Source organism: Oncorhynchus mykiss, chromosome 22, assembly GCF_013265735.2.
Source record: "Oncorhynchus mykiss isolate Arlee chromosome 22, USDA_OmykA_1.1, whole genome shotgun sequence".
Lineage (NCBI taxonomy): Eukaryota > Metazoa > Chordata > Actinopteri > Salmoniformes > Salmonidae > Oncorhynchus > Oncorhynchus mykiss.
Genome location: NC_048586.1, coordinates 51,556,345 through 51,569,880, shown reverse-complemented (window position 1 = coordinate 51,569,880; position 13,536 = coordinate 51,556,345). Strand labels below are relative to the sequence as shown.

General features: G+C 42.0%; 1 protein-coding gene across 3 annotated transcripts in view; it reads left to right on the top strand.

Moving 5' to 3' along the window:
- myo10l3 (myosin X, like 3) overlaps positions 1 to 13,536 on the top strand; it is a 186,610-nt gene that overhangs the window by 129,505 nt on the left and 43,569 nt on the right. For all 3 annotated transcript variants that reach the window (XM_036959515.1, XM_036959516.1, XM_036959514.1), the window contains 3 exons: positions 2,692 to 2,815; positions 5,281 to 5,524; positions 9,487 to 9,582. In XM_036959515.1, coding sequence (XP_036815410.1) covers positions 2,692 to 2,815; positions 5,281 to 5,524; positions 9,487 to 9,582 — 464 coding nt within the window. The remainder of the gene's footprint in view (positions 1 to 2,691; positions 2,816 to 5,280; positions 5,525 to 9,486; positions 9,583 to 13,536) is intronic.

The window sequence follows — 13,536 nt, the reverse complement described above, 5'->3', positions numbered from 1 at the left end:
CCATAATAAACCCCAGGAAGAGTAGCTGCTAATGGGGATCCATAATAAACCCCAGGAAGAGTAGCTGCTGCCTTGGCAGGAACTAATGGGGATCCATAATAAACCCCAGGAAGAGTAGCTGCTAATGGGGATCCATAATAAACCCCAGGAAGAGTAGCTGCTGCCTTGACAGGAACTAATGGGGATCCATAATAAACCCCAGGAAGAGTAGCTGCTAATGAGGATCCATAATAAACCCTAGGAAGAGTAGCTGCTGCCTTGACAGGAACTAATGGGGATCCATAATAAACCCCAGGAAGAGTAGCTGCTAATGGGGATCCATAATAAACCCCAGGAAGAGTAGCTGCTGCCTTGGCAGGAACTAATGGGGATCCATAATAAACCCCAGGAAGAGTAGCTGCTAATGGGGATCCATAATAAACCCCAGGAAGAGTAGCTGCTGCCTTGGCAGGAACTAATGGGGATCCATAATAAACCCCAGGAAGAGTATCTGCTGCCTTGGCAGGAACTAATGGGGATCCATAATAAACCCCAGGAAGAGTAGCTGCTGCCTTGGCAGGAACTAATGGGGATCCATAATAAACCCCAGGAAGAGTAGCTGCTAATGGGGATCCATAATAAACCCCAGGAAGAGTATCTGCTGCCTTGGCAGGAACTAATGGGGATCCATAATAAACCCCAGGAAGAGTAGCTGCTGCCTTGGCAGGAACTAATGGGGACCCATAATAAACCCCAGGAAGAGTAGCTGCTGCCTTGGCAGGAACTAATGGGGATCCATAATAAACCCCAGGAAGAGTAGCTGCTGCCTTGGCAGGAACTAATGGGGATCCATAATAAACCCCAGGAAGAGTAGCTGCTGCCTTGGCAGGAACTAATAGGGATCCATAATAAACCCCAGGAAGAGTAGCTGCTGCCTTGACAGGAACTAATGGGGATCCATAATAAACCCCAGGAAGAGTAGCTGCTGCCTTGGCAGGAACTAATAGGGATCCATAATAAACCCCAGGAAGAGTTGCTGCTGCCTTGACAGGAACTAATGGGGATCCATAATAAACCCCAGGAAGAGTAGCTGCTGCCTTGGCAGGAACTAATAGGGATCCATAATAAACCCCAGGAAGAGTTGCTGCTGCCTTGACAGGAACTAATGGGGATCCATAATAAACCCCAGGAAGAGTAGCTGCTAATGGGGATCCATAATAAACCCCAGGAAGAGTAGCTGCTGCCTTGGCAGGAACTAATGGGGATCCATAATAAACCCCAGGAAGAGTATCTGCTGCCTTGGCAGGAACTAATGGGGATCCATAATAAACCCCAGGAAGAGTAGCTGCTGCCTTGGCAGGAACTAATGGGGATCCATAATAAACCCCAGGAAGAGTAGCTGCTAATGGGGATCCATAATAAACCCCAGGAAGAGTATCTGCTGCCTTGGCAGGAACTAATGGGGATCCATAATAAACCCCAGGAAGAGTAGCTGCTGCCTTGGCAGGAACTAATGGGGACCCATAATAAACCCCAGGAAGAGTAGCTGCTGCCTTGGCAGGAACTAATGGGGATCCATAATAAACCCCAGGAAGAGTAGCTGCTGCCTTGGCAGGAACTAATGGGGATCCATAATAAACCCCAGGAAGAGTAGCCGCTGCCTTGGCAGGAACTAATGGGGATCCATAATAAACCCCAGGAAGAGTAGCCGCTGCCTTGGCAGGAACGAATGGGGATCCATAATATATCCAACTACATGTTAAAACATCCATCTTGATGTACTACAGCACATGTTAACACTAAAACCACTGGGCCTCAAGGTAATGAGCATTTTGACTGCAACATCATAACAGTGTAATAAATACATTGCATATATGCTTTCACAAAAATAATGATTTGTGTTTGTAAAAGTTTAAGTAAACAATTGTATTTTATTTCAAATAAATCAATAGCATTTTCATTAGTTTGTTACTGTAGGCTATATGTTAATTGTGGCCTTACCTCTTGTTACAACTATGAATCAGAAAGCGTATGTGTTGGAAAGTGGTAACAGCTTATATTTATAACAACATTAGCAAGAAGAAGAAGAAAGGTCCCCAAGACAACACAGTGATGAGCTTAAGAGCCCTATTCGGCATTTCCAGGGAGCTGACTCCTTCAAGTCTCAATCAGTCAATGACTTCTCTCTAGAGTCAAACTTGTTCCTTGTTGAATCTCAGGGTGCAGAGTTGAATGGGAAGATGTCCATTATGTTACTAATAGACATAGGTCTTCCAGTCAAATACATTTTGCTCTGTGATAATATCTTGTGGACGGATGCACGCAACAGAAATCCAGCGTCTGACGATATTATGCATGATTTCTGTTCTGGGTGTCCGAGATACAGTGGCCCTCTGCACGGTGGCCCTCTGCATGGTGGCCCTCTGCGCCGTGGCCCTCTGCACGGTGGTCCTCTGCACCGTGGCCCTCTGCGCGGTGGCCCTCTGCATGGTGGCCCTCTGCGCCGTGGCCCTCTGCACGGTGGTCCTCTGCACCGTGGCCCTCTGCGCGGTGGTCCTCTGCGTGGTGGTCCTCTGCACGGTGGCCCTCTACGCGGTGGCCCTCTGCACGGTGGCTCAGTCAGTTGAGCATGGTGCTTCCTACACCTGAATACTGGGATATGAGCGTCTGCTAAATGGCTATGTAATAATGAATCTCTGTGTTTTGTCTCAGTTTATAGACAGTGACACAAGCAACGATGGCTATGTGGACACAGACGAGGAGGTGTCCAATGGGAGGGTGAATCTACTGAATGGCTCTGGGCCTCCATACTTCCACAGCTACCTCTACATGAAGGGTCAGTACTGAGTAACCTCGTCCACAGGCTTGAATTGCAGGCTCATGGAGCCTGAGGGGGTGTGTTTAAAATAGAGATGGAAGATGGAGAAAGATAGCTTCAGCTGTATTAAATTCGACTTTGGTAAATCCCCAATCAGAAGAAATGTTCTATCACAGCGACCATGTTATTTTTGGAGAGTTATTTTAAGATTCTAAGTTAGGACATATAAAGTTTATATGTGAAAACAATTTCTTAGAATCATACTTTCTGATTTCTCGAACTCCCTCGTTTAGTCCATTACTTGCGCTGCTCACCCTTTTGAAATCCACAGAGAGGGTGAGGTCCTAGATGGTGACGGACTGCTGGATCAGCCAATTAAAACCGGCAGCAGTTTTCGCCGCTCCTGCCATATATTGCCATTCAAGTCCTGTTGTTCTGAGGTGCCCTGAAACCAGACGTCTGGACAGAGAGAGAGTTTTGAGGGGATCTGAAACCAGACGTCCGGACAAAGAGAGAGTTCTGAAGTGCTCTGAAACCAGACGTCTGGACAGAGAGAGAGTTCTGAGGGGATCTGAAACCAGACGTCTGGACAGAGAGAGAGTTCTGAGGGGATCTGAAACCAGACGTCTGGACAGAGAGAGAGTTCTGAGGGGATCTGAAACCAGATGTCTGGACAGAGAGAGAGTTCTGAGGTGCCCTGAAACCAGACGTCTGGACAGAGAGAGAGTTCTGAGGGGATCTGAAACCAGACGTCTGGACAGAGAGACAGTCAGCTGGTGGACCACTGGCCAACAATGTTGCACTGAAGACACTGTTGTAGTGTTGTGGTCCTCTGGCTGGCTGGTAGGGTTAGCACGTTAGCATACCAGTAAGTCCTCAGGCTGGCTGGTAGGGTTAGCACGTTAGCATACCAGTAACTCCTCTGGCGGGCTGGTAGGGTTAGCACGTTAGCATACCAGTAAGTCTGGCTGGTAGGGTTAGCACGTTAGCATACCAGATATTTTAAACTTTTTTAACAAATCAAAAACTGAAAAATTGGGCGTGCAAAATTATTCAGCCCCCTTAAGTTAATACTTTGTAGCGCCACCTTTTGCTGCGATTACAGCTGTAAGTCGCTTGGGGTATGTCTCTATCAGTTTTGCACATCGAGAGACTGACATTTTTTCCCATTCCTCCTTGCAAAACAGCTCGAGCTCAGTGAGGTTGGATGGAGAGCATTTGTGAACAGCAGTTTTCAGTTCTTTCCACAGATTCTCGATTGGATTCAGGTCTGGACTTTGACTTGGCCATTCTAACACCTGGATATGGTTATTTTTGAACCATTCCATTGTAGATTTTGCTTTATGTTTTGGATCATTGTCTTGTTGGAAGACAAATCTCCGTCCCAGTCTCAGGTCTTTTGCAGATTCTATCAGGTTTTCTTCCAGAATGGTCCTGTATTTGGCTCCATCCATCTTCCCATCAATTTTAACCATCTTCCCTGTCCCTGCTGAAGAAAAGCAGGCCCAAACCATGATGCTGCCACCACCATGTTTGACAGTGGGGATGGTGTGTTCAACTGTGTTGCTTTTACGCCAAACATAACGTTTTGCATTGTTGCCAAAAAGTTCAATTTTGGTTTCATCTGACCAGAGCACCTTCTTCCACATGTTTGGTGTGTCTCCCAGGTGGCTTGTGGCAAACTTTTTATGGATATCTTTAAGAAATGGCTTTCTTCTTGCCACTCTTCCATAAAGGCCAGATTTGTGCAATATACGACTGATTGTTGTCCTATGGACAGAGTCTCCCACCTCAGCTGTAGATCTCTGCAGTTCATCCAGAGTGATCATGGGCCTCTTGGCTGCATCTCTGATCAGTCTTCTCCTTGTATGAGCTGAAAGTTTAGAGGGACGGCCAGGTCTTGGTAGATTTGCAGTGGTCTGATCTCCTTCCATTTCAATATTATCGCTTGCACAGTGCTCCTTGGGATGTTTAAAGCTTGGGAAATCTTTTTGTATCCAAATCCGGCGTTAAACTTCTTCACAACTGTATCTCGGACCTGCCTGGTGTGTTCCTTGTTCTTCATGATGCTCTCTGCGCTTTTAACGGACCTCTGAGACTATCACAGTGCAGGTGCATTTATACGGAGACTTGATTACACACAGGTGGATTGTATTTATCATCATTAGTCATTTAGGTCAACATTGGATCATTCAGAGATCCTCACTGAACTTCTGGAGAGAGTTTGCTGCACTGAAAGTAAAGGGGCTGAATAATTTTGCACGCCCAATTTTTCAGTTTTTGATTTGTTAAAAAAGTTTGAAATATCCAATAAATGTCGTTCCACTTCATGATTGTGTCCCACTTGTTGTTGATTCTTCACAAAAAAAATAAAGTTTTATATATTTATGTTTGAAGCCTGAAATGTGGCAAAAGGTCGCAAAGTTCAAGGGGGCCGAATACTTTCGCAAGGCACTGTAACCCTCCCCCCCTCCGTTCTCCAGGTGGACTGATGATCCCGTGGCGACGGAGGTGGTGTGTGTTGAAGGACGACACCTTCATGTGGTTCAGGGCGAAGCAGGACAGTCTGAAGAGTGGCTGGCTGTATAAGAAGGGAGGTGGCATGTCCACTCTGTCCAGACGGAACTGGAAGCTGCGCTGGTTCGTACTGAGAGACGATAAACTCATGTACTTTGAGAGCGACAGCGAGGAGAAACTGAAGGGGACCGTGGACATCCGCTCCGCCATGTAAGAATCTACTCCCATATCTGATGAAACAGGCTAACGTTCACCTCCATGGCTGCATTCACACAGGCAGACAGATTCTGATCTTTTTTTTCCCACTAATTGGTATTTTGACAAATCACATCAGATCTGCTTCAACTGGTCTAATTGGTCAAAAGAACAATTAGTGAAAAGATCAGAATTGGGCTGCCTGTGTAAACACAGCCATGTTAGTGAAAAGATCAGAATTGGGCTGCCTGTGTAAACGCAGCCATGTTAGTGACAAGATCAGAATTGGGCTGCCTGTGTAAACACAGCCATGTTAGTGAAAAGATCAGAATTGGGCTGCCTGTGTAAACACAGCCATGTTAGTGAAAAGATCAGAATTGGGCTGCCTGTGTAAACACAGCCATGTTCTTTCCAGTTACAGTTTCTCTTCTCCTGATTTTACTTTTTAGAACTCTGCCAAAAATTAACCTTATACATTACTAGCTGAATACATTACTAGATTAATACACTTCTAGATTAGTACATTACTAGATTAATACATTATTAGCTGAATACGTTACTAGATTAGTACATTATTAGCTGAATACGTTACTAGATTAGTACATTACTAGATTAATACATTACTAGATTAATACATTACTAGATTTTTTTTATTTTACCTTTATTTAACTAGGCAAGTCAGTTAAGAACAAATTCTTATTTTCAATGACGGCCTAGGAACAGTGGGTTAACTGCCTTGTTCAGGGGGCAGAACAACAGATTTGTACCTTGTCAGCTCGGGGATTTGAAATTGCAACCAACCTTACTAGATTAATACATTACTAAACTGGTACATTACATTACTAGATTAATACATTACTAGATTAATACATTACTAGATTAATACATTACTAGATTAATAGATTACTAGACTGGTACATTACTAGACTGGTACATTACTAGATTAATACATTACTAGATTAATACATTACTAGATTAATACATTACTAGACTGGTACATTACATTACTAGACTGGTACATTACTAGATTAATACATTACTAGACTGGTACATTACTAGACTGGTACATTACTAGATTAATACATTACTAGATTAATACATTACTAGATTAATACATTACTAGACTGGTACATTACTAGATTAATACATTGCTAGACTGGTACATTACTAGACTGGTACATTACTAGATTAATACATTACTAGATTAATACATTACCAGACTGGTACATTACTAGATTAATACATTGCTAGACTGGTACATTACTAGACTGGTACATTACTATATTAATACATTACCTGATGAATACATTACTAGACTGGTACATTACTATATTAATACATTACTAGATTAATACATTACTAGACTGGTACATTACTAGATTAATACATTACTATATTAATACATTACTAGACTGGTACATTACTAGATTAATACATTACGAGACTGGTACATTACTAGACTGGTACATTACTAGACTGGTACATTACGAGATGAATACATTACGAGATTAATACATTACTAGATTTATACATTACTAGATTAATACATTACTAGATTAGTACATTACTAGATTAATACATTACTAGATTAATACATTACTAGATTAGTACATTACTAGACTTGTACATTACTAGACTGGTACATTACTAGACTGGTACATTACTAGACTGGTACATTACTAGATTAATTCATTACTAGATGAATACATTACTAAACTGGTACATTACTAGACTGGTACATTACCATATTAATAAATTACTATATTAATACATTACCATATTAATACATTACGAGACTGGTACATTACTAGACTGGTACATTACTAGACTGGTACATTACTAGACTGGTACATTACTAGACTGGTACATTACTAGATTGGTACATTACTAGATGAATACATTATGAGATGAATACATTACTTGATTAATACATTACTAGACTGGTACATTACTTGATTAATACATTACTAGATTAATACATTACTAGATTAATACATTACTAGATGAATACATTACGAGAGTAATACATTACTAGACTGGTACATTACTAGACTGGTACATTACTAAACTGGTACATTACTAGATGAATACATTACTAGATGAATACATTACTAGACTGGTACATTACTAGATGAATACATTACTAGACTGGTACATTACTAGACTGGTGCATTACTAGACTGGTGCATTACTAGACTGGTACATTACTAGACTGGTACATTACTAGACTGGTACATTACTAGACTGGTACATTACTAGACTGGTACATTACTAGATTAATACATTACTAGACTGGTACATTACTAGACTGGTACATTACTAGACTGGTACATTACTAGACTAATACATTACTATATTAATACATTACTATATTAATACATTACTATTTTAATACATTACTAGACTGGTACATTACTAGACTAATACATTACTATATTAATACATTACTATATTAATACATTACTATTTTAATACATTACTAGACTGGTACATTACTAGACTGGTACATTACTAGACTGGTACATTACTAGATTAATACATTACTAGATTAATACATTACTAGACTGGTACATTACTATATTAATACATTACTATTTTAAGACATTACTAGACTGGTACATTACTAGATTAATACATTACTAGATTAATACATTACTAGATTAATACATTACTAGATGAATACATTACTAGATGAATACATTACTAGATTAATACATTACTAGATTAATACATTACTAGATTAATACATTACTAGATTAATACATTACTAGACTGGTACATTACTAGATTAATACATTATTAGATTAATACATTACTATTTTAAGACATTACTAGACTGGTACATTACTAGATTAATACATTACTAGATTAATACATTACTAGATTAATACATTACTAGATTAATACATTACTAGATTAATACATTACTAGATTAATACATTACTAGATTAATACATTACTAGATTAATACATTACTAGATTAGTACATTACTAGATTAATACATTACTAGATTAATACATTACTAGATTAATACATTACTAGATTAATACATTACTAGATTAATACATTACTAGACTGGTACATTACTAGATTAATACATTACTAGATTAATACATTACTAGATTAATACATTACTAGATTAATACATTACTAGACTGGTACATTACTAGACTGGTACATTACTAGACTGGTACATTACTAGACTGGTACATTACTAGATTAATACATTACTAGATTAATACATTACTAGATTAATACATTACTAGATTAATACAATACTAGACTGGTACATTACTAGATTAATACATTACTAGATTAATACATTACTAGACTGGTACATTACTAGATTAATACATTACTAGATTAATACATTACTAGATTAATACATTACTAGACTGGTACATTACTAGATTAATACATTACTAGACTGGTACATTACTAGACTGGTACATTACTAGATTAATACATTACTAGATTAATACATTACTAGATTAATACGTTACTAGATTAATACATTACTATTTTAAGACATTACTAGACTGGTACATTACTAGATTAATACATTACTAGATTAATACATTACTAGACTGGTACATTACTAGATGAATACATTAATAGACTGGTACATTACTAGATTAATACATTATTAGATTAATACATTACTAATCAAATGTATTTATAAAGCCCTTCTTACATCAGCTGATGTCACAAAGTGCTGTACAGAAACCCAGCCTAAAACCCCAAACAGCAAGCAATGCAGGTGTAGAAGCACGGTGGCTAGGAAAAACTCCCTAGAAAGGCCAGAACCTAGGAAGAAACCTAGAGAGGAACCAGGCTCTGAGGGGTGGCCAGTCCTCTTCTGGCTGTGCCGGGTAGAGATTATAACAGAACATGGCCAAGATGTTCAAATGTTCCTAAATGACCAGCAGGGTCAAATAATAATAATCACGGTGGTGTCCTATCCTGCTGTCTACAGGGACATAGTGGATAACCATGCCAAAGAGAATGCTTTGAACATCGTGACTGAAGAGAGAACCTACCACATTTATGCAGAGACTCCTGAAGATGCCAGGTATGTTCAGACTCTAGCCCTCTTCTGTCCAGAGTCTAGCCCTCTTCTGTCCAGAGTCTAGCCCTCTTCTGTCCAGAGTCTAGCCCTCTTCTGTCCAGAGTCTAGCCCTCTTCTGTCCAGAGTCTAGCCCTCTTCTGTCCAGAGTCTAGCCCTCTTCTGTCCAGAGTCTAGCCCTCTTCTGCCCAGAGTCTAGCCCTCTTCTGCCCAGAGTCTAGCCCTCTTCTGCCCAGAGTCTAGTCACCACCACCATGTAACTCTCGAATCAGACAGTAGTCTGTTAAACACATACCATTTACACGGAGTAGCTGGTAGATGGGTCTGTTAGTAACAGCTGGCTAGATGGGCCTACCCCTAGTGGTCCACCAGTGTTGTATTACCCCTAGTGGTCCACCAGTGTTGTATTACCCCTAGTGGTCCACCAGTGTTGTATTACCCCTAGTGGTCCACCAGTGTTGTATTACCCCTAGTGGTTCACCAGTGTTGTATTACCCCTAGTGGTCCACCAGTGTTGTATTACCCCTAGTGGTCCACCAGTGTTGTATTACCCCTAGTGGTCCACCAGTGTTGTATAGATGTTGTATTACCCCTAGTGGTTCACCAGTGTTGTATTACCCCTAGTGGTCCACCAGTGTTGTATTACCCCTAGTGGTTCACCAGTGATGTATTACCCCTAGTGGTCCACCAGTATTGTATAGATGTTGTATTACCCCTAGTGGTTCACCAGTGTTGTTTTACCCCTAGTGGTCCACCAGTGTTGTATTACCCCTAGTGGTCCACCAGTGTTGTATTACCCCTAGTGGTCCACCAGTGTTGTATAGATGTTGTATTACCCCTAGTGGTTCACCAGTGTTGTATTACCCCTAGTGGTCCACCAGTGTTGTATTACCCCTAGTGGTCCACCAGTGTTGTATTACCCCTAGTGGTCCACAAGTGTTGTATAGATGTTGTATTACCCCTAGTGGTTCACCAGTGTTGTATTACCCCTAGTGGTTCACCAGTGTTGTATTACCCCTAGTGGTCCACAAGTGTTGTATAGATGTTGTATTACCCCTAGTGGTTCACCAGTGTTGTATTACCCCTAGTGGTCCACCAGTGTTGTATTACCCCTAGTGGTTCACCAGTGTTTTATTACCCCTAGTGGTTCACCAGTGTTGTATTACCCCTAGTGGTTCACCAGTGTTGTATTACCCCTAGTGGTTCACCAGTGTTGTATTACCCCTAGTGGTTCACCAGTGTAGTATAGATGTTGTGTTACCCCTAGTGGTTCACCAGTGTTGTATTACCCCTAGTCGTCCACCAGTGTTGTATAGATGTTGTATTACCCCTAGTGGTTCACCAGTGTTGTATTACCCCTAGTGGTCCACCAGTGTTGTATTACCCCTAGTGGTCCACCAGTGTTGTATTACCCCTAGTGGTTCACCAGTGTTGTGTTACCCCTAGTGGTCCACAAGTGTTGTATAGATGTTGTATTACCTCTAGTGGTTCACCAGTGTTGTATTACCCCTAGTGGTTCACCAGTGTTGTATAGATGTTGTATTACCCCTAGTGGTTCACCAGTGTTGTATTACCCCTAGTGGTCCACCAGTGTTGTATTACCCCTAGTGGTCCACCAGTGTTGTATTACCCCTAGTGGTCCACCAGTGTTGTATAGATGTTGTATTACCCCTAGTGGTCCACCAGTGTTGTATTACCCCTAGTGGTTCACCAGTGTTGTATTACCCCTAGTGGTCCACCAGTGTTGTATTACCCCTAGTGGTCCACCAGTGTTGTATTACCCCTAGTGGTTCACCAGTGTTGTATTACCCCTAGTGGTCCACCAGTGTTGTATTACCCCTAGTGGTCCACCAGTGTTGTATTACCCCTAGTGGTCCACCAGTGTTGTATTACCCCTAGTGGTCCACCAGTGTTGTATAGATGTGGTATTACCCCTAGTGGTCCACCAGTGTTGTATTACCCCTAGTGGTCCACCAGTGTTGTATTACCCCTAGTGGTCCACCAGTGTTGTATTACCCCTAGTGGTTCACCAGTGTTGTATTACCCCTAGTGGTCCACCAGTGTTGTATTACCCCTAGTGGTCCACCAGTGTTGTATTACCCCTAGTGGTCCACCAGTGTTGTATTACCCCTAGTGGTCCACAAGTGTTGTATTACCCCTAGTGGTCCACCAGTGTTGTATTACCCCTAGTGGTCCACCAGTTTTGTATTACCCCTAGTGGTCCACCAGTGTTGTATTACCCCTAGTGGTCCACCAGTGTTGTATTACCCCTAGTGGTCCACCAGTTTTGTATTACCCCTAGTGGTCCACCAGTGTTGTATAGATGTTGTATTACCCCTAGTGGTTCACCAGTGTTGTATTACCCCTAGTGGTTCACCAGTGTTGAATTACCCTTAGTGGTCCACCAGTGTTGTATAGATGTTGTATTACCCCTAGTGGTTCACCAGTGTTGTATTACCCCTAGTGGTCCACCAGTGTTGTATAGATGTTGTATTACCCCTAGTGGTCCACCAGTGTTGTATAGATGTTGTATTACCCCTAGTGGTCCACCAGTGTTGTATTACCCCTAGTGGTCCACCAGTGTTGTATTACCCCTAGTGGTCCACCAGTGTTGTATTACCCCTAGTGGTCCACCAGTGTTGTATTACCCCTAGTGGTCCACCAGTGTTGTATAGATGTTGTATTACCCCTAGTGGTTCACCAGTGTTGTATAGATGTTGTATTACCCCTAGTGGTCCACCAGTGTTGTATTACCCCTAGTGGTCCACCAGTGTTGTATTACCCCTAGTGGTCCACCAGTGTTGTATTACCCCTAGTGGTTCACCAGTGTTGTATTACCCCTAGTGGTTCACCAGTGTTGTATTACCCCTAGTGGTTCACCAGTGTTGTATTACCCCTAGTGGTCCACCAGTGTTGTATAGATGTTGTATTACCCCTAGTGGTCCACCAGTGTTGTATTACCCCTAGTGGTTCACCAGTGTTGTATTACCCCTAGTGGTCCACCAGTGTTGTATTACCCCTAGTGGTCCACCAGTGTTGTATTACCCCTAGTGGTCCACCAGTGTTGTATTACCCCTAGTGGTCCACCAGTGTTGTATTACCCCTAGTGGTCCACCAGTGTTGTATTACCCCTAGTGGTCCACCAGTGTTGTATTACCCCTAGTGGTCCACCAGTTTTGTATTACCCCTAGTGGTCCACCAGTGTTGTATAGATGTTGTATTACCCCTAGTGGTTCACCAGTGTTGTATTACCCCTAGTGGTTCACCAGTGTTGAATTACCCTTAGTGGTCCACCAGTGTTGTATAGATGTTGTATTACCCCTAGTGGTTCACCAGTGTTGTATTACCCCTAGTGGTCCACCAGTGTTGTATTACCCCTAGTGGTTCACCAGTGTTGTATTACCCCTAGTGGTCCACCAGTGTTGTATAGATGCTGTATTACCCCTAGTGGTTCACCAGTGTTGTATTACCCCTAGTGGTTCACCAGTGTTGTATTACCCCTAGTGGTTCACCAGTGTTGTATTACCCCTAGTGGTCCACCAGTGTTTTATTACCCCTAGTGGTCCACCAGTGTTGTATTACCCCTAGTGGTTCACCAGTGTTGTATTACCCCTAGTGGTCCACCAGTGTTTTATTACCCCTAGTGGTCCACCAGTGTTGTATTACCCCTAGTGGTCCACCAGTGTTGTATTACCCCTAGTGGTCCACCAGTGTTGTATTACCCCTAGTGGTTCACCAGTGTTGTATTACCCCTATTGGTTCACCAGTGTTGTATTACCCCTAGTGGTTCACCAGTGTTGTATTACCCCTAGTGGTCCACCAGTGTTGTATAGATGTTGTATTACCCCTAGTGGTCCACCAGTGTTGTATTACCCCTAGTGGTCCACCAGTGTTGTATTACCCCTAGTGGTCCACCAGTGTTGTATTACCCCTAGTGGTCCACCAGTGTTGTATTACCCC